Source organism: Loxodonta africana, chromosome 18, assembly GCF_030014295.1.
Source record: "Loxodonta africana isolate mLoxAfr1 chromosome 18, mLoxAfr1.hap2, whole genome shotgun sequence".
NCBI lineage: Eukaryota > Metazoa > Chordata > Mammalia > Proboscidea > Elephantidae > Loxodonta > Loxodonta africana.
The window spans coordinates 2486604-2507280 of NC_087359.1; the positions used below are offsets into that span (position 1 = coordinate 2486604).

At 41.6% G+C, this 20677-nt stretch overlaps 1 protein-coding gene across 1 annotated transcript in view; it reads right to left on the reverse strand.

The window, feature by feature from the left end:
- The window catches only part of ST18 (ST18 C2H2C-type zinc finger transcription factor), a 120993-nt gene that overhangs the window by 64210 nt on the left and 36106 nt on the right, over positions 1-20677 (reverse strand). Inside the window, exons 4-9 of the mRNA XM_023538869.2 lie at positions 17130-17329; positions 11715-12509; positions 5049-5183; positions 3887-3977; positions 2742-2846; positions 378-571 (exon numbers count right to left, since the gene is read on the reverse strand). Coding sequence (XP_023394637.1) covers positions 378-571; positions 2742-2846; positions 3887-3977; positions 5049-5183; positions 11715-12509; positions 17130-17329 — 1520 coding nt within the window. The remainder of the gene's footprint in view (positions 1-377; positions 572-2741; positions 2847-3886; positions 3978-5048; positions 5184-11714; positions 12510-17129; positions 17330-20677) is intronic.

Below are 20677 nucleotides of genomic sequence, written 5' to 3' on the forward strand. Positions count from 1 at the left end.
CAATAATATTTCAACATTTTATTTATTAATTTTCCATAATTTCAATATGAATAAAAATTACTAATATATAATAAATATATTTTCAATATATTAATCTCAATCCCAACTAAATGAGAATTAAATAATCCTCTGTAATTACTGTATTTAGATAAATAATGACACCATATTTGAGAAAACAGTACTCCATTAAGTATTTACCATATTCAATGTATATACTGACCAACTTATTATTGCTTTCCTTGTATCATTTTACTCTCCTCCCAGCTGTAAAGAGCATATTATATATTTGAGAACACACATGCATACACACACACATAAACACACACACTACATTTTTTTTTTTTTTTTTGGAGTAAATATTAGAATTAGAAGCTTACGTTCAGAAAACGGTGGTGTTTTTTGTCCTTGCCCTGTTTGTAGAAGGGGGCGCATGCCAAAAACTTGGGCATCAAAACTGGCATAATCAAAAGGTACTTTTCCAAACTTCTCTTGTTCTTTTGACACAGTGGCTCTGGGAGAGATTATGGCTTGTGATCTGAAATTGAATTCAATTTGCTTCACTAAGCTTGCCCTGGAGAGAGAGGAGGGTAGTTCAAAAGAAATAAGGTAAAACCACGGGTGAGCATATTAGTATCGGAACTGAAAATGGACAGGACATGTAACTACCACTGGGTCCCACAGAGACGGCGCACTCTGTAGAGAGCTGAGTCACAGATCTAAGGAGGCTCTTTGTGCTCTGCGGGGGCTATGGTGATGGGCATATTCTGTGTCCCAGTCTCACATGGGTATATTGGGAATATGCAGATGCCATGAGGAGCATGTATTCAATGTTTGTTAGCTTAGCACTTTGGGCTTCTTAGAGAAAAGTGCCATCAGTAGGCACTGGTTAGAACACCGACAAGGTTTGCACAAATGGCTTGTTAGTTCAGGTTAGCAGTGAATACTCATGGCTGTAACTGGTGAGGAAATGTAATCATGTTTGGTTCAGAAGAACTGGTGCTGAGTTCTAGTCAGCTTTGCAGAGCTGGCAGAAGCCTGGGACCCAACAGGGGCAGCACAGACACCAAACACTTGGTCCCTGAATTTTGAGTTTCTTCTTAGACATTTCACCATTTTACCCTACTTTCAATCTATTTTGCTGAGTTAAGTAATATTTTAAATAGTATTTCAGTGTTTTATCTATTAAATTTACATAATCCCAACATGAATCAAAATTGCTGTATTATAGTAGCTATGGTGGGATGATGTTTTTCAGTATAGTTATCCCAACCCCAATTACTGTGTTTGAATTAAACCGTGGCATCTTATTTGCATGACACCAACTCTAGCCAAGGAGACACAAATGTTGTATTTCTGGCCAATGGTAAGAGAACTTAAACAAATATACCTTTTAGAATTTAGAAATTTCTAAAAATATAGTTTTTTTTCTTGTGTTCCACCAAAACATGCCTGACTTACCAGACTGTCAAAACTTCAATGCTATTTTTTGGATTAGGTAAAAAAAAATTAGCTGCCACGTGAAAGTCTTCGAGTGATAGCTGATCTTACTGTATGAATAACTTAGTTTATACCCCTGAAGTTGCATCAATGTTCTAATCTAAGACAATATTTATCTTTTAATACATGAGCAAAATGAAACTTAATGCTGTTTATATATTTGATATGTAACCCACTTAAGGGAGAAATTAGATATTACAATAATACTAACCAAGAATCCTGTTTTAAGATGTTTAATTCTGGGTTATACATGATCTTTACTTGATATTTATTTTTCACTGATGTGATCTGAATGTCAATTTGAGTCTTTTAATTAAATCTATAGAAGCAAAATATTAAGGGAAACATATCCTGAAAATACTGAAACTCCTAATAACTTTCCATTTCAGCGACTCAGTAGCAATAATGAAGATCTGGTGTCTATCCGAATCCTGAGATGACTTCTCCTAACTTTATGGTTTCCGTACAGGTAAATATACAATGCCATGTTAAGCATCACCATATGTATTTTATAATCTAGGCATAAGGGCTTCCAAACCACTGAACACTGTGAGGGACCTGGAAGCGACCAGGAACAGTAGGAGATATGTTATTAACTGTTATCAACTCACGTGACAATTTTTGTTTTAAAGAAACCAAAACCAAACCAGTTGCCATTGAGTTGATTCTGATTCATGGTGGCCTCATGTGTGTCAGAGTAAAACTGCTTCCCAGGGTTTTCCAGGCTGTGACCCTTCAGGAGCCGATTGCCAGCCTGCTTTGTGAGATGCCTGGGTGGACTAGGACCAACAACCTTTCGGTTAGCAGCCAAGTGCTTACCTGGTTGTGCCACCCAGGCACTCCATACGTGGAAGAGTGGATGGATACCTATAATATTATATGTTTTGAGTGAATGCGAGTAATTTATGACGGCATTTTCTCCAGGCAAAAAGTTAAGTCATCCATAACTGAGAGCTTACTGGACAAGTACGATTGGTTAAATGTAGGACTCAGAATTTTTGATTAGTATATGTCCTTGTAACACTTTATTTCTTTTAAATTTACCCACTTTATGTTACATTTGCATATGGATTAATTTCAAGTTAAACTCTTGGAACGATGATGTAATTAACTAGTCCAGCCTCTCACGTGGGCTGAGCTCGCAGGTCTCTGGGTAGCTGAGAATGAAGGTCAGGTCACAGAGGGTCCCATTGGACAAAAGCATTACACGATCCGGGGTCAGCAGCATCACCTGAGCTTCATACCTGTGAACCTGGTCAGGACACTGCCCACTCTTGAGAGAATCAAGCTGATTTTTATCCTGGGACATTGTCAATTTTTCAGCTGCAGCAATTGGACAACCAGAAAGACTGTTTAAAAGAAAAAAGTGGGAGGATATGAGTTAAACTGATAATGGAGTTTGCCTTGGCATATGCCTCACAGCATACTTGGCACACGCTAAATGTCAGGTCACAGTAATAGTTCACTTAGCACCAGAATCACATTAAAAAATCCCAAAGGGTTTTGCAAACTAGTATCAACTCTTCCCCAACCCTATCTCAGAGGTGAAAGGTAACAAACTGATTTTTTTAAATGAAAGTATTATATAAGGGACAAATGACTAAATCATACAAAGACTTCTTAATATTTTAAGTGGAATGTGCTCACTTAAATCACCATGTGTCCAACTACAGGAGTCAGCATGGCAGCTCCATGACTCATCTGAGAATTTTAGTAAAATTTTAGCGACTTAATTTTATATCTTAGCTTAAATTGGAAAGTGTAGGATATGAAGTTTCTGGTAATATGCTTAAAGTCATACTAACACTTCGTGGCCACATAATCTATGCATAATATAAATGTACACATAAAACAATAAACATCTTCATCAAAATATTTATGCACAATACATTTCTATATAAATATGCATATATATGTTTTATGTTAGTAACAACCTCAAAGAAATGATACCTACCCTAAGTCTGGTTTATAGTCAAAATCATTGTATATCGAAGCTCTTTTGGCACCTTTTAAACACTTGTTGGGTATGAACCAAGATAACCCTTAAGCACATAGTTTCAACAGCAATACAGTTCTGGTGCGATCCCACAGCAAAAGAGAACATTTTCTACTTATAGAGATAATGACATGACTGTATAATTCCAGCCACTTCAAAATATAAATTTGTGGGGAGGGGGGGCTAGTTTAATTAGCTGCTAACATAAAAACTTCTGGAAAAATATGAGGTATTTTTTCTTTTTTAATCTGCACAGTGAGAATAGTTCTTATCTACTTCAAGTGGTGTTTGATGGTGATGCAATGATTTGTTTGTTCATGATTTTAATGGTGGAAAGTTTCTCTCACTTATCTTTACTTTAACGTCAAATGAGGAGCTTCTCCTCGGAATCACCTTCGGTGGGTGTTTCGGTTGCTGTTCACATGGCCTCTTCCTGTGCAGCCTGGGGTGGGGCACTTGAGCACATTTTCATGCATGGCAAGAACTAAGCACAAAACAGGACATAAAAGGAAAGAATACATTTACCATAAATACATAACACACTCACAAAGTTATTTCTCAGTTCTTCCTTCAAATTAATTTAGTCATGGAATCCACCATGTCCCTTCCCCACATTCAAATTAAAACAAAATGAGCACTAGGAACTCCAAAAGCTAAATTCAGCAAACTTGTCCAAATTTTAATTTCTCTAAACTTCCTATTATGGTTGACGCTAAACTTAAAAAAGACTATTCTTGTGTTTAGTTTACCCTGGAAAAGCTCACAACCTTCCTATTCCACTTGTGTGGTTTTCCTAGGGAAGGGTGGAGATCAGTATTTGTCCAGTACTTCTTTCATTTCGCCACAGTGTGAAACTCTGAACATAATCTTCTTTGTTTCTTAAGTGAAGTTATTTTGATTCCTTGTCCATTCTCCCCACCCCCGCTGTCATGTGGGTATTGGAGAAAGTATGGTTGAGGCTGAAACGGGTAATTAGCCTGAGGAGCTGCTAGTCCTGGAGAGCAGTGCTGAGCTAATTGAATTCACTGAGTTGCAAAACCTTGCTTTTGAGAAGGGTGATGTTGAGGTGCTCTCATCTTTGCAGTTTGTATAACCCAGCAGCTGTCTCCACAAGTAAGTTCTAAAAGCAGAGGATCGAACGCGCGGATCAGTGGCGACTTCGGAGGAGGTAGTCCTTGCCTACCAGAAGTCTCTGGCTTCTTCGCCCACTGTAGGGCTGTCTCTGGAGCGGCTAAGGTTCACTCTCCTCCAGGCTCTCACTACCGCTGCGTGTGCTGAGATGGCATCACAGAGCACGTTTTCCGCTGGTGAGGGTGACCTTAGGACATCCCTGACGGCGGTGATGCTCCCGCGTGCCTAGACGCTGCGCCAGAAGGAAGCTGCCTCCCGGGCTCCAGGCAGCTGAGGCTCCAGCTCAGTCGGGCTATGCAGGCGCACGTCACGGCACTGAGAGAAAACTTACATTTCCACTCAAATTCCACATTGGAAGAGCAAGATGAAGGTATTCTGGAGCTTTGCATACAAGCCTACCTGTTTGGGGTTAGAAAATACTCACTCTCCAGGGGGACCCGCACTTTGTGGGGGCAGCCGGAGAGGCTGCGATGGTGTGGGTAGAGCCCAGTCACGTGCCCTGTGCCGTCGCACCCCGGGATGGGGCACTTCGTCTCCCTCTTGTCAGGCCTTGGAGAGTCTGCGGAGAAATCGGAGAGATTCACTGCGTTATTTTTTCTCCTGCCGCTTTCAATCCTGTGGCCTTATAGACCTGACACCCTCGCTGGTTTAGTTCTAGTGTCGGAAGCATTTTCTCACATTGCCTTGATTAAGACCCTCAACTAAGACCTATGGGAACATAAAAACGTTTTCAATTTCCTTGGTTTCCTAAGCAAAGGCTGACACAGGGCAAGGGAGTACTAAAATGCAGAGATGGTTTTAAATTGTCATGTCACATACTGGTGCCAGAGCCTCATTATGACAAGTCATCTGCCCAGAGGATGCAAGGGCCCCCACAAGAAGAAAAAAAGTGAGAGAAGAAAGAAGCTATTCAAGCCAAAACCATCTCCCATTAAGAGTCTGCAACAAGCCCGAGTCAGTTACAAAACAAAGAAGCCGGAGCCATCATATGTGAGGAGACGCCTCCTGCCTGTGCCTGCGGGTGCCTGGCAGCCTCTGTCAGGGCCCCAGGGTGCGGCGGCCCTCTGCACCCAGTGCCTCCAGCTCTGCAGATCAGCTTGCACGGGAGTTCGTTTAGGCCGGCAGGGTCCCCAAGCTGTATTCTGTCGTCTGCAGCCTCCCGTCCCACCAGTCAGTCCCGGACTCCCAAACCCCGGTAGTAAGCTGCCCTAAAACCCACTGCCGTCAATAAGATGCACATACAGGGATTTGGAGCAAGGGTCTCAGGGAGATGCCGTTTCCAGAGAATCAAAGGGACCGGAAGTGCCTACAGCGGAGGTGCTATGCGTTGACTGGGGAGTCCAGCCTAGCACTTGGGGTGTCGGCAGAGGAGGGATGGGTGGGGGCGATAGTTACAACAGGCACAAAAAGACGCCTTCAACCCGGTTTTTTCTGTTGCCACAAGACATGACCTGAGAAGGAGTGCTGGAGACACCCCCAGGGATTGTTTCCTGGCATACACTGCTGAGGGGTAGAGAAAGGTGTAAACAGGCCAGTGATGAGGTCGTGGCTGACACAGAGGAGGCCCCAGCAGGAATTTTCATACTAGTGACGGGATGGTAGCTACATTTTTAAAGCATTGTTACAGTCACACTTGCCTCCACACTTCCTGCCTGGTCCAGTACTGCAAACTTCTGGGGAGGTCTGTCCCTCAGCTTCCACCCCGACTCCATGGTGGCTGCGGACTCTCAGGATAGTGGGGACCAGGAGTAAAAAGCACACTGAGGCTGAGAGTGAAAATAAATTATGCGGTGTACGACCCTCCCACGAGGAAACGGCTGGAGGAGGACTGAGGGCAAGAGCCTGCACTGGGATGCCGAAGCCCATGTGCTTCTCCTCACCTGGCTTTGCAGGGAGGAGGGTCACGTGGCAGACGTCTCCCGACAGGGCATTGCTAGGAGTGCCTGCCCTCATGGCACGAGGCCACTCAGTTGTTAGATTATGAATGGTCCCAGATGGATGGATGTGATACAATTACATGGGGGCATGGTTTCAGCAGAGCAGGAGGAGCACACCAAGGGCCCCCAAAGGTTTAACAAACCAGCCAACCCAGAGGAGCACCCAGAGAAAAAGGTACATGGAAGTGAGTATTTAGCAGTGGAAGGGTAGGGACACAAGGAGAAGGAAGCATTTGTTCTTGAGAGACACAATTTAGATGCAATAACATCCTGACTATACTGTTTGTATTGCCTAAGATACCAACAGACATATGAAGCAAGAGTCTTGTTATGTCCTATGATTTTGTGGATATACTATATTTAATGTAATTCAAAAATTTTGCCAAATTTCAAGTGGATTTGAGCATGTAGTATCTGTAGACTACTAGTAAAAGTCCTTGAAGCCTGGCTGATGTGAAATTAGGAGGCGTGACACCATGTAAGAGTGTATTGGAGAAAATGAGAAAAGCAACAATATGTATTTTGATGCCCTTCCTCTCCTGGATCATGTCCACGAGAGACCACATTTCTAAACCCCATTGAACTGTTTGGCGTGGAGGGCCTCCCTCCTTGCCACACTGTTTGTCTGCGGGCAGCCAGAGAGGGGGTTGGAGATAAGGTAGGGCTGGCACCTGTCCAGGTGTACCCACTGACAGTCCATCATGTACTTTTGTCTGCAGGTCTCTTCTCTGCTGACTGAAACAAAGATGCTGATGAAATGCTTTATAGGGCAGAGCCTGTTTGCACAATAAGAAGCCAAAGCCTGAGAGCTGGGTAACTCTCAGCCTGGCTCCTCTTTTTGTTTTTTTCTCCTTAGCACAATGCTGCATGATGAGAGTGCCCTTATATGTGGGACCTAACATTCTGGTTTGCCTGGGACAGTCCCTGTTCACACCTGTTAAAAACTGTCATACTTGTGTAATTATTCATATCAATCCGTTCACTCTAAATGTGTCCTAGGCTGGACGAAATTATGTGATGACTGTACTTGTACTGTGAGCGATAATCTCACTAAGTGTATGGTAGTGACATTGTAACTAAATTTATTTTACTATTGCCCAACTCATCTGCAGGCTTCATTTAAACCATTTTGTTTAATCCTAGTGTTCTCGCCTTAGCAGTGATCACATGACCAAGGTGAATGGAAGTTGGGATGGTGTTCTGGAGCACATTGCTATCAGCCGTGATGCATGTTGACTTATAAGCCTTGTTATGCACATCGGAGAAAACAGGATCTCTGATGCCACTGGCCCCACACCTGGACCAAGGAACAGGAAAGTGAATTTGGACTCTGTGGTCATCCTCCAGACTAAGGCTATGGTTTCCCTGCACAATGGGTGCCACCTTATGGGCCTCTGTTTCATGTAAGTCCATCTGCATCTTCTTGTATATGCTTTGAACACAGCTACGTGGCCTTTATTCCGACCCCGAGGCAGGACCATGGCCTACTCAATAGGATACACTGCTGACCATCCAGCTCCGTTAATGATTCTCCAAATTCCCAGTGTGACCCCATGTTTACAAACACAGATTCTATTGCCTTGTTAATTTTTGGTAATAAAAAGGTATAAAAACTTTTGTAATAATGAGCCAAAGATCATCAAGTATTCTATTCTGTGGCACAAATAATTAAGGTTTCTCCAAATACTGTACTTCATTGGCTGTAAGATGCTGTCAATTGTAAAATGAAACATCATTTTGTGTGCTATTAAGAAACAGCGTCTAAAAATAAACCTATGACACACACCACTGATTTCAGAGATGTTAACATGGGAAAACTGTGTATCTTAGAATCAATGAAATATTTGTTGTTGTAGGTGCTGTCCAGTTGGTTCTGACCCATGGTGACCCTATGAACAATAGAACAAAACACTGCCTGGTTCTGGGCCATTCTTACAGTCATGAAATATAGTATATTAAAAATGATGGGTTTGGAGAATTTGGAATAAATTTTATCACTTTTTCTGATTGTGTAGCTCATTACACAGACACACAAATGCACACACACACACAGATAAATTCACCGGGTTGCATATTAGTTTGAGCATCCAGAGCCAAGTATGTGGCTCCCTGCCGCAAACCTCACACGTCATTGGCATGCTGACCCCACCCACCCCTTGCAGTATGTCTGCATAGCATTCTAATTTTGCTCCTCACTATATGACATCAAGGAGCCCTGGTGGCACAGTTGTTAAGAGCTCGGCCGCTAACCAAAAGGTCGGCAGTTTGAATCTACCAGCTGTACCTTGGAAACCCTATGAGGCAGTTCTATTCTGCGCTGTACGGTTGCTATGAGTCGGAATCAACTTGACAGTGTTTTTTTTGTTTTGTTTTGTTTTTTTAAATGACGTTAAAGGAACTCTGGTGTTGTGGTGATTAAGCACTCAGCTGAAAGGTGGGTGGTTCGAACACACCAGCCTCTGCTAATCGAAAGGTTCACGGTTTGAACCCACCACCTGCTCTGTAGGAGAAAGATGTGACAGTCGGCTTCTTTAAAGATTATAGCATTGGAAACCCTATTGGGCAGGTCTACTCTCTTCAGTATGGGTCGCTATGGGTCTGAATCGACTCGACAGCAATGGATTTTTCAACAGGATATGCATTATTTTATTTTTTGTATCCTCACCTCTGAGCTGCAAGAAATTATTTGGAGAGATGGCAGGTGGGTGTGAAAATGGGCTTAAAATGACAAAATATACAATTCATTTCTGGAGAAATCTCAGCAACCAAGATCTTGTAACCCCTACTGGCATGTTCTCCTTGCATGCCCTTTTAATCCATGGCCTTGGTTTTCTCTTATATAACCCTCCCTAGTTCTGTGGTTCTTAGACTTGAACCACCTGAATCACCTGAAAAACCTGCTAACAAACGCAGATTCTTGATCCAGAACCTCAGGGATCCTGCGTAGTAAATCTGAGTGGATCCTGGAAGGACACATTTTAAACAAGGTTTCTGGGCAATGAGTCCTCTGGGTGGTGTAAACAGTGAATACACCTGAATGTGAGAAAGAACACCCTAAAATTAAACTCTTTGGGGGTGTCTGACATGACTAAAAGGAGACTGCCTCTGGGTCTGAACTGAAACCCCATTTTGGAAAACTTGCTACTCTAAGAAGTTAATCTTTGTACAAACTTAACCATGCAGCCAGGGGAATTTTTTCTCTGTAGCTAGGCTACAGAATGTCAAAAGCACATCATTAGAGGCCAGGAGAAGGAAATATATCGAAACCCTTTGTCTAAGATGTTCTCAGGAGAACTTTTCCTAATTTTTACCTTCTGTTCCCATAGAATCCATCATGTAATCATCTTGTGACTGCCTTTTGACCCCCTTGAGAGCCCACATATCACCAAGTAGCAACTAATCAACAAAGCACACATGTACTCTTTAAACCAATCACGTTAAAGTCCTTTTAATGTCTCCAGACATTCCACCCTTGACTATCTTACCTCACCAAGCACCAATCAGAATATCGTCAGCTAGTTTCCAAGGAGCCTTAAAACAAATAGCTCACCTGCAGCTTGTTCCCAAGGAGCCTTGAAATAAAAAGCTTAACTGTAAGCCACCAATACAGAATGCTCACATACCCCTGATAAACCAATCTCTTTTGAGCCCTGGCTTCTAATGATCCTGCCTTGCACTGATCGAAGTTTGTAGCTTCCAATCAAACTAGCGTACCTGAAGTTCTTTGTTCTCACTCTATAAAAATACATCTGCAGCTTCACCACCTTGGAGCTCTGACTTTCACTTTGTGAGGGCCAGTGTTTTCTCCAGTTCAAGCTGTCTCTACCTTTGATAAATCTTTGTTTTTACGTCAACAGAGTACAAATTTTTACTCTTAGGCAAATGCTAACCAAAAGGTTAGTTATTCAAATGCACCCAAAGGCACCTCCGAAGAAAGGCTTGGCAACCTACTTACAAAACTCAGCAATTGAGAACTTTATGGAGCACAATTCTACCCTGACACATAGTCAGAGTTGGCTCAACAGCAACTGAGGGTGGTGGTGGTGGGCTGGGTGCTAACTGACACCCGTTCGGGAAACTCTGCGTAACGGGATCATCACGAAGGCCCCGGTGCGGGCTCGGGGACAGTGGCAGAGACAGAGACGGGGTAGGGAGGGGTACCTTCACGGCAGCAGGGGGCACAACTGTCCCGAAGCCTGAGGAACAGCCAGCAGGTCTCCTCAAAGTACACTGACTCTTTCCGTTCAAGTCTGGCCCATGTGTGACTCGGAGTTAGACAGCTTGTAAAACTTATAAACTCAATACCGTTCAATTTTAGCAAAAAAAAAAAAAAAGAATCAGAACATCCTTTCTGGCTTGTAAGTGGCTTGCCATTATTTTGCAGGAAAAAAGCAATCAGATGTTACCAGAATGAAGGTGGGAAAGAAAAATTAAAAGTTTCTGGAATTGATTTGGCTAATAAAATGGTTTAAAACCCAACAAGTATTAATGTACTTGTAAGAATGTTTGATAAAGTATTTTTTTTAAAAATACTATAGTGGCATAGTGGTTAAGAGCTCAGCTGCTAACCAAAAAAAAAAGTCATATCCACCAGCTGCTTCTTGGAAACACTATGGGGCAGTTCTACTCTGTCCTATGAGGTGGAATCAACTCAACGGCAAAGGGAAAATACTAAAAGTCACTGGGTGGTGCAAATGGTTAGTACTCTTGGCCGTTAACCAATGGGTTAAAATTTCAAGGCCACCTAAAGGTACCTCAGAAGTAAGGCCTGGTGATGTACTTCTGAAAAATTATCCACTGAAAACCCTATGGAGCAGAGTTCTACTCTGACACACATGGGGTCGCCATGAATTGGAGCTGACGCCATGGCAACCAGTGGTGGTCATGGTGTATACTTTAAAAATAGGAGTTAAATTAAAACAAATTGAGGTAATGAATCCTCTCTTTGTGAAAACACAGGAAAAAAACCTGAACTCCTTTGATCTGAGTACAATCTAAAAAGCAAGGAAAAAAAAGGAAATTGTTATATTTTACAGTATAAAATTGCGTTAAGTTGTCAAAAAGTTATCTGATACAAATAACCAAATCCAGCTCATTTATTTTCAAACCCTAAAGCAATCGTGTTCCTACAATAATGTAAAGATGTGCCTTACATTTGCTGTTAAAGATTTGTCTTCCACCCAGGTCAATAACTTTGGCTTGCCTCCTTTCCCCGGCCAGGTGTTCCAAGAGAAACCGATCCAGGTCTTTGTACGTGCTATGGCAGGCATGGCCTCGCTCCGCCTGCAGCGCACTCGCCTGCTCCAGCAAACTTAAGTTGCCCTTGGCTTTCTCCAGTTCCCCAGACTCCTGGGTCATGGTGGACAGGCACTCTTGATCATCCTCCTCCTGCTCGGGGAAGGGAGGCTGGGCTGGGCAGTCCAGGGGCTCCTCGTGAGCCTTCTGAGGGTCTTTCCTTTCCACTTCAGGGTCACATATGTTTTCACAAGGGATGCATTTTTCACCTTCCATTTTTATTTCTGGAACTTCTAATGGGTCTTTTTTATCACCCACTAAAATATATTTGGGGTTTCTGTGTGGTTTGGTTTCTTCTGAGACACTGGAGCTGCTCTCCCAGCCCATCTCTGGGCCTTCCATATTACTTTCGCTGTCATCAGAGGAGCAGTACTGGAGCTGCTGGGAGTCATTGACTGTGTCTTTCCTGTCATCGGAATGAAAGAGAAAGCAATCGTCTGCCTCGTCAGTCTCCGTTTTTAAAGACTGGATGCCACTGTCATTTAAGTTTTCACTCACAGTCTGCACAGATGCTTCATTTTCATATTTCCCCAAGTGCATTAAAGATTTGACCATGAGCTCTTGATAACTAGCATATCTGTCTTCCTTTCTATTGGAGTTTTCTTGCGCAGCTGAACAGAGAGTGTCATCCATTGGTTTGATCATGAGTTCCTCTACAGAAAAAGAAAACCAATGTTTAAAACGGAAGAGCAAAACATATATTAAGAAAACAGCACCAGGACACACACACATACTTATGCATATACATATATGTGTAATATGTGGCCTTTATCAATTTTATAAACATTAGGGAGTAAGCCATATATCTTCTTAAAACAAAACAAACCTTCGTTGTTATGTGCCGTCCTGTTGATTTCTGTCTCATAGTGGCCTCATGTGACAGAGCAGAACTGCCCCATACGGCTTCCTAAGCTGTAATCTTTGTAGAAGCAGATTGCCAGGTCTTTCTCCCACATAGTGGCTGGGTAGGTTCAAACCACCAACCTTTCAGTTAGCAGCTGAGTGCTTAATCGTTGCACCACCAGGGCTCCTAAACAAATCTTGAACTTAATATTGTAAGAATTGCCTTTAAAGAAATGAGCTAATAGAATTTTCAGGATTATAAGTGCTAAATGTTTCTGGGGTACTGAGCAAGAAGGAGATATTTAATAACAACAGTGCTGAATGTGAAATTATTGTTAGCGCACCCCTTATGTTCCCAAATCTTAACGAACTGTAAGGAAATAAAATACACATAATACTATCCCTTATCAAGAAAATATGCATCATATTTCTCTGTTGGCATGACAATGTATTTTCGAAGTTTATTTGATTTATGTTCCCTGGCCCTCCATAGTTTCTCAAATATATTTTCATATTTCATTGAATGTTAGCTTAAATACCAAATAAACCTACATTGAGATGATAACACAAGGATTCTGAAGCTTGCAAGACTTCCTGTTCCCTTGTGTAACGGTCACGCTAAAAGTCTATGCCCAGGGAAATACAAGTAAATGGAAAAATCAGCACAATCAAACAATATCTTAAAAAGTAACAAATTCTGGTCTTTGCATGCATTTATGTAAAAAGAAAGTGAGGCAAGAGGTGGAAGTGGTTGGACGACATTGAATATTAATTAGCTAGTTGTGTTCAGTACAGGGCCAACTGAAGTGAAAGTCAGGAAATCGCTGTGACTGAGGGCAGCCCAGTGTGCCTGGGGTCCCACGTAATTACTGGCGTTACCCCCTCCACTCTGAGGAATGCTTCAGTTTGGGTGGTCACTACCCACACCCATCTTGATGCAGACACGCAATTGGGCATTGGTGGGGAGGAGGGAAAGCCCAGCTGGCTGGCAGCCAGAGGCCTGGCCTGGACATGGGAGGGCTAGGGAAGCATGGCACGGAGCATACACCGGCCTGGAAATGCCCAGACCGCTGGCAATTGTCCTTCTGACAAGCACTATGACAAAGAAGAAAAAAGGAAAAAATTGCAGGAGCATTCTGTGCCTCAAAAGGCAGGATAGGGGATGGGAAGCAGAAAACATTAAGCCCATTAAGACTGTTAAAGACACCAAATGAAGAGCATTCTGTGTTAATCAACATCTTCAGGTGGAAGAAAGGCCTGTCTGTTGGGCCCAAGGAGAGGGTGTCTGTGCCCAAGACAATGCACCTCTTTCTGTCTCATTTAATTTTTTATAAACATTGTCTCTGACAAGGACACTCAAAAATGCATCTCCATCATCTTCCTTTCTGGTAATTATCTCCCTAAATCAACACTGGACTGCCAGGATCAAGTAAATATTGCCATAGTAACTAAAAGCATTTTTGGATGAAGGGAAGAATTTAGTCACAACACTAGCCTCTTTAAATAATGCTGATTATAGGGTGCAGTCTTTTGTTGGGATCTATTCAACATAAACTGAAAAATTTAACATTTTACTTCCTAGAAAAGAGCCTGGATAAACAAGTACGTAATATTTGACAGGATGGTCTATCCTCCCCTGAATTCATATCAGAGCAACTCCAGGTTTAAATAATAAATTAAACAGTCGAAAATGCAAATGAAATTTTTCTCAATGTCACAGTTGGCTATTAGGAGAAAGTGTAAAGGGTTATGATAATTTAAAGTATTATGAACTGCAGAAAACAAACAAAAAGCATTTTCAGTGAATATGCACAATTCATTGAACTCCTTTCTCACTCCACTTAACTGCCCGTGTGTGTACAATAATGATTTATAGACATTATACCTAATTATGCATATTTGGGCTGTGCGAGAGTGCTAACAAAAGCTCTAGAAAGCAACAATTACCTCTGTTGCTTAGCTACATAGTTTAAAATATTCCTATTAAGTGCAGATCACCAGAGAGGGAGGAGTGACAAAACACACATGTGCACCACAATGCAGTGCCCTGCACTGCTGCCAAACTGCTTGCGTTTGGGTCACTTCCAGTTTACATAATTGTTTGGTTCAACTGTTTGTTACATGCTAAAAGAAAATATTTATTAATTATTCTTTGGAAAAAGAGGAGTGCTGCAGCCAGAGGTGCATGGTGGCTGCGGCTTCTAGGGATGTTCAGAAGACGGGACCCGACTTGTGTGGACCTCCCGCCCAGAGCACTGTGATGATAAGGAGGAAAGTTGTGTTTGCTTTGGAACCCACAGGTCGCTAACAAGGTGTGTCTCTCCCAGCTCTGCACTGGGTGCAGAGTTTTCTATGTTAGTGGAATTTCATTATTTTAGGGACCTGGTCGCTTGTCTTGTGCCTTTGCCACCACAGTACTAACAGCCATCAGAGTGGCAGGTTAGCTGTGAGTTCTGGTGCTGCTGCACTCACTGTGCCAGTTCAGTTCCTTGAACTTTCTGAGTCTGAGTTCCTTACCTGCACAGCAAGGAGGACAATATCTCATCACACAGCACCTGAGTACGTCACCCATGTTAACTGGATGACACCAAACAGGTATCAGTAAACAATGGTTTTTGTTCCCCTCCCCTAGGTAGTATTTTAGAGGTTATCAGTGGAGGCCTCAGCCTCACTGAGGGTCTGTTCTCATGTTCTATAGGTGCTTACACCAAGCCACTGTGATAGAAGCTGGGAATCAGCAGGTCAGATATAGCCCTTGTCCTCATGGAGCTTATGAGAATGTGTTGATGCAAAAGTATGCTCATTTTTATCAAATATTTGGCTAATTAATATTAGCTAGATGAATTATGGAGCCCTGGTGGCACAGTGGTTAAGAGCTTGGCTGCCAACCTAAAGGTCGGCAGTTCAAATCCACCAACCACTTCTTGGAAACCCTATGGGGCACTTCTACTCTGTCCTATAGGGTCGCTATGAGTCGGAATCGACTTGACAGCAATGGGTTTAGATGAATTATACCTCAAGTCTAGCCACACTGATTCAAGACCCTCCCTAAATACTCCAGTCAACCTATAGTTTTCATGAATAAACAAGGAAAACTGCTCTGTTTTAAGGAAATGCAAGAGGCCAAGGATGACTCTAACTTACAGATGACCCACAAGGCTCAAAACAATGTGATTGAGAGAGAAAAGATGGAAGGCTTACTTAAACACTGTCAAATGGGAATATAACTTTGTTTTAAACATAGAACCTCAAGCTTCTCCCAAGCCTGATTACTGGAGATGCAGTGAATCGGATCTGAGATTTGTTCTCTCTCAGTCAGCATGCTTTTATATCACTTTTATTAATATTTATTATCATTCTAGATATTTATGATCTGAGAATCTAGTTACCTTTTGTTTGTATAAGATATACTTCTTATCAACTGACAACTTATTTAGTATATTTTGATTCCTTAGAATGAGTCATATTCAAAAACTATTCTGTAAAATTAATAGAACACGCCTTCATCTAGCTTCATTTCTAATAAGTCAAGGTTTAGATTTTCATTTATTTATTTTTCTGACAAAATTTTAAGACATCTTTCATGTCCTTCAGTTTCAGCCTTATGTGAAACATAGTTAGTGATATCTGTTACAGGCAATGTGGCCACCAGGAACTAATGGGACCACCTGTGAGCTGGGGGTAAACAGATCCTAAAGTTTACAAAATGGTAATTAAATTATAGGCAGCCCACAAGCACCGTTCCATGCATGAATGAATAAAGGAATTAATGAAAATATAATGTGCACTGAAAAATTATTTATTTTTGAAATAATGGTCACCTTAACAGGTTTTCTATATCATTCTCCTACTGTATGTTCCCAGTTTGTGGTTCCTTCTATATGGTCCTTTGCTATAAATATTTATTCAAAAAATATATATTGAAAATATTTAGACTAAAGACTCCTTGCCAATATTAGTCCATGTTGCATTATTTTGGGGGCTGAATATACTATATATTTTGATAAAACAATTTAAAAATAAAGATTTTAGTAATCACAGTACATAGGACACAATCTTTAAAAAGAGATCTTAAAGCTTAAATATGCCCTTTGGCTTCGAGGGGCTGCTTTCATCTATTACAGAGTCAAGGTACTCTTCCACTTTATGGCTTAGCATTTTTGTTTTCTTCTAAAGGAGGCACAATCCATCTGCGCTTTTGGAAACGGACTGTGGGCAAGAACTCGGTGTTGCTTATCTTTGGACCCTGCACAGTGTCTGATAAAAACAAGGCCCTTCAATAAATAGATGTTGAGTAAAATAAATGAAACTCAATTTTGATTTCAAACTGAAATATACTTTTACAGCCACACAAACCATATGTTCTACACAAATTTAGACATGTCACTGGTACCACGGATCGGACAGTGTCAACCCCTCTTCCTTGCTACCTGCAATGGAGCGGTCATCTGTTTGCAAGAGGCAACTGTCCTCCTCAGCCTCAGTCCTGTCCTCACTCTCTTCTTTGCAGTCCATGTTAGGGCTGTAGTGACGGGGCTTCATTAACAGCGATTTTCTTTTGTTGACCGGAACACCCAGAGTCTGCTCCTCGCCGCTCCGCTTTCTCCCCACAGAGCAGCTGTATGTAGCACTGTTGTGATGGAGGCAAATGAAAACAGGGTAAAATAGTGGTCACAGCAGTTTGGTATTTGGCTTCCAAGAAGTATAACCTGAAGTAAGATACTCTACTGGTCTCACCCCTTTGGGAGCAAGGAAGAATGAAGAAAACTAAATATACAAGGGAAAGATTAATCCAGAGGACTAATAGACCACGACTACCACGGCCTCAACCAGACTGAGTCCAGTTCAGCTAGATGGTTCCTGGCTACCACCAGTGACTTCTCTGATAGGGATCACAATAGAGGGTCTTGGACAGAGGTGGAGAAAAATGTAGAACAAAATTCTAATGCACAAAAAAAAGACCAGACTTGCTGGCTTGGAAGAGACTGGAGAAACCCTGAGAATATGGACCCGGACACCCTTTTAGCTCAGTAATTAAGTCACTCCCAAGGTTCACACTTCAGCCAAAGATTAGACTGGTGCCTAAAACAAAATGAGACTAAATGGGCACACCAGACCAGGGGCAAGGACTAGAAGGCAGGAGGGGACAGGAAAGCTGGTAATAGGGAACCCAAGTTTGAGAAGGGAGAGTGTTGACATGTCGTGGGGTTGGTAACCAATGTCATAGAACAATACGTGTACTAGCTGTTTAATGAGAAACTAGTTCATGTAGTTCATCTAAAGCACAATTAAAAAAAAAAAGAACTGAAAGAATTATCCAATAACTTAAAGGTTGTCCAGAAGCAAAAAAAAAGAAGTATAACCGGAAGCCTGTGGTAATTGAAACTATTTTTATGGAACTTGGGACCAGTGGGTGATGCTAGCCGTCGACATAAAGAAAAACAGTCCACCAATGGAATTCATTGAACTGTGTGTATTTTCTTTTACTATCTATCAGAAGAGTTAAAAAAAAAAAATCCTTAATCCCTAGTAAGCATATGTTAATCTGTGCTTTGCTTGGCCCCACACTCAGTACCCAGGGAGGGATGAAACAAGATTTATGCTGGTTTGCTAATCCTAAAAAACATCTAATGTGAAAAATATACCACCACAAACAAACAAACAGCAGTAAAAACGTGTCTAGCATGGGTAAATCACAGTTTTTTCAAAGAGTCGTTTGCTACAGAACCTGCTTATCTCTGCCACAGCTGTACAACAAAATTGAGATGGCTGCATGTAGGATGCTTTGACTTGAAAGAAATGGGCATAGAGGAGGGGACAAGCCTTGAGCATCCAGTCAACACATCTCCAGTCACCAAAGAAAAAGCAGAAGATGCAACAGGGCAGGCTGCCTTTTGATTCTCACCCATTTGGCACACAGAACAAACAAAAGCAGGAGAAATAAGATAAGGTTTCACAAAAATGGACAACACTCTATCCTTACTCCTGTTATCATATGGTTTTATTTAGAAATGCTCCTGAGGCTGGCCCTTTCCAAAATCTGATTAAGGAATCAAATTCAAGTAGATTTCCTACACATAGCCCACTCAGGACTCATGCAGATCACACTGTGTGCTGAAGTGAAGACAAACATTCTCTTGGCAAGATCCATAAAAGCCAGATGGTTTAGCCAACAGTGAGCCTATGAGAGACATTTATTAATATCTTTGAAGAAAAATGCAGAAGTTTAATGTGGAAAGATCCTAGACTTGGAGTAATGAGATATTATTTATTCCATCTCTGAAAAGTGATTAAATACTTAGTAATATTAATAAACAGACAAAAAAACATAAATTGCTCCCTCGGAGGCATTAATGCAAAGATGGTTGCCTGTTCGTGAGAATTATATATTCTTGACTTTGTTGTTGTTGTTAGGTGCCATTAAGTTGACTTTCGACTCATAGCAAACCCATGCAACAGAGTGGAACTGCCTCATAGGGTTTCCTTGGCCGTAATCTTTATGGAAGCAGATTGCTGGGTATTTCTCGGTGGAGCTGCTGAGTGGTTCGAACCCCCAACCTTTTGGTTAGCCATGGAGCACTTAACCCTTGTGCCACAGGTTGCTCCTTATTCTTGACTTTAGAAGAGTAGATTTCAAAACTTCAGAAGAAAAAAAGTCTTATTCCTTCCAGGAAAAAAAGACTCTGGAAGGAGAGACAATTCAGAAGGGTTAGGAATCTCTCAAAATATTAAAAATTGGACAATTAAAATTTATCCTCAGAACTACAGAGACAGTAAAAAGATCAGTGCTTGCCAGGGGGTCAGTGGGAGGAGGGAGGAATGAAGAGATGAAGCACAAGGCATTTTTAGGGCACTGAGACTATTCTTCTTGACATTATAGTCGTGGACTCGTGGTATTATGCATTTGTCAATACCCACAGAACTGTACAACACAAGCTTGTTTGTTGCCATCGAGTCAATTCCCATTTCTGGTAACCCCATGGGTGCAGAGTAGAACTGTTCCACAGGATTTTAAGCATGTGACCTTTCGGAAGCAGATAGCCTGTTTTCTGAGGTACCTCTGGGTGGGTTTGAACTGCTAACCTTTCAGCTAGTAGTTGAGTGCTTAACTGCTTAAGCCACCCAGGGACTCCATACAAAGAGTGAACTCTAATGTATAATATAGACTGTAGTTAATCTATCAATATTGGATCATGAATGTTTAACAACGGCACCAAATGAATGCATGATGTCATTCATGTGCAAGGAGAAGCAGTGTGCAAGGAGAAGGGTGGTATGTGAAAATTTTCTGTACTTTCTGCACAATTTCTCTAAATTGATAACAGCTTTAAAAAATAAGGTGTATTAAAAAAAATAAAACCTGAAGAGAAAGAGAAGAGTGAAAATAATGTCTCTATTTTATAAGGCTATACAGAAAGTGAAGCCTGTTTCTGCCAGTTCATCAACACACACACACATGCATGCACACTGTTCAGGGAAAACACAGGTCCACAACATAAGAATTATGATGTACTGAGATAGAGAAGCAGCCACCGTGGAGATAGCGCAGGACCGGCAACAGCTCATTATACACGAGGTCGCCGTGAGCAGGGGTTGACTTGACAACAGCTAACAACATCAACACAGAGAAGTAGAATGGCCTCACTTTTGCAGTCTTTGTCAAAGAGCTTAATCTTTTTGATGGAGAAGGGGTAGGAGAAGCATATCGAGGAAGGATAAAATTCCTAGGTACAGAGAGAGTTCAAGAAGTTTCCTAAAGTAGTTAAAATCTAAATCAAGTGCATTTCCACCAAAGATGCTAGTAAATATACACAAGTAAGATAACCAAACCATTACCATGAAACAAAATTTATAGAAAATGAGTGAAATAGAAAATAGAAAATGTCACTCAGATATTAAAGCAAGGAGAGAAAGTGGATTCTAAAAACCATAGAGATCTGAGCACAACAGTGGTAATGGGAACGAAGCTAAAAGGTTT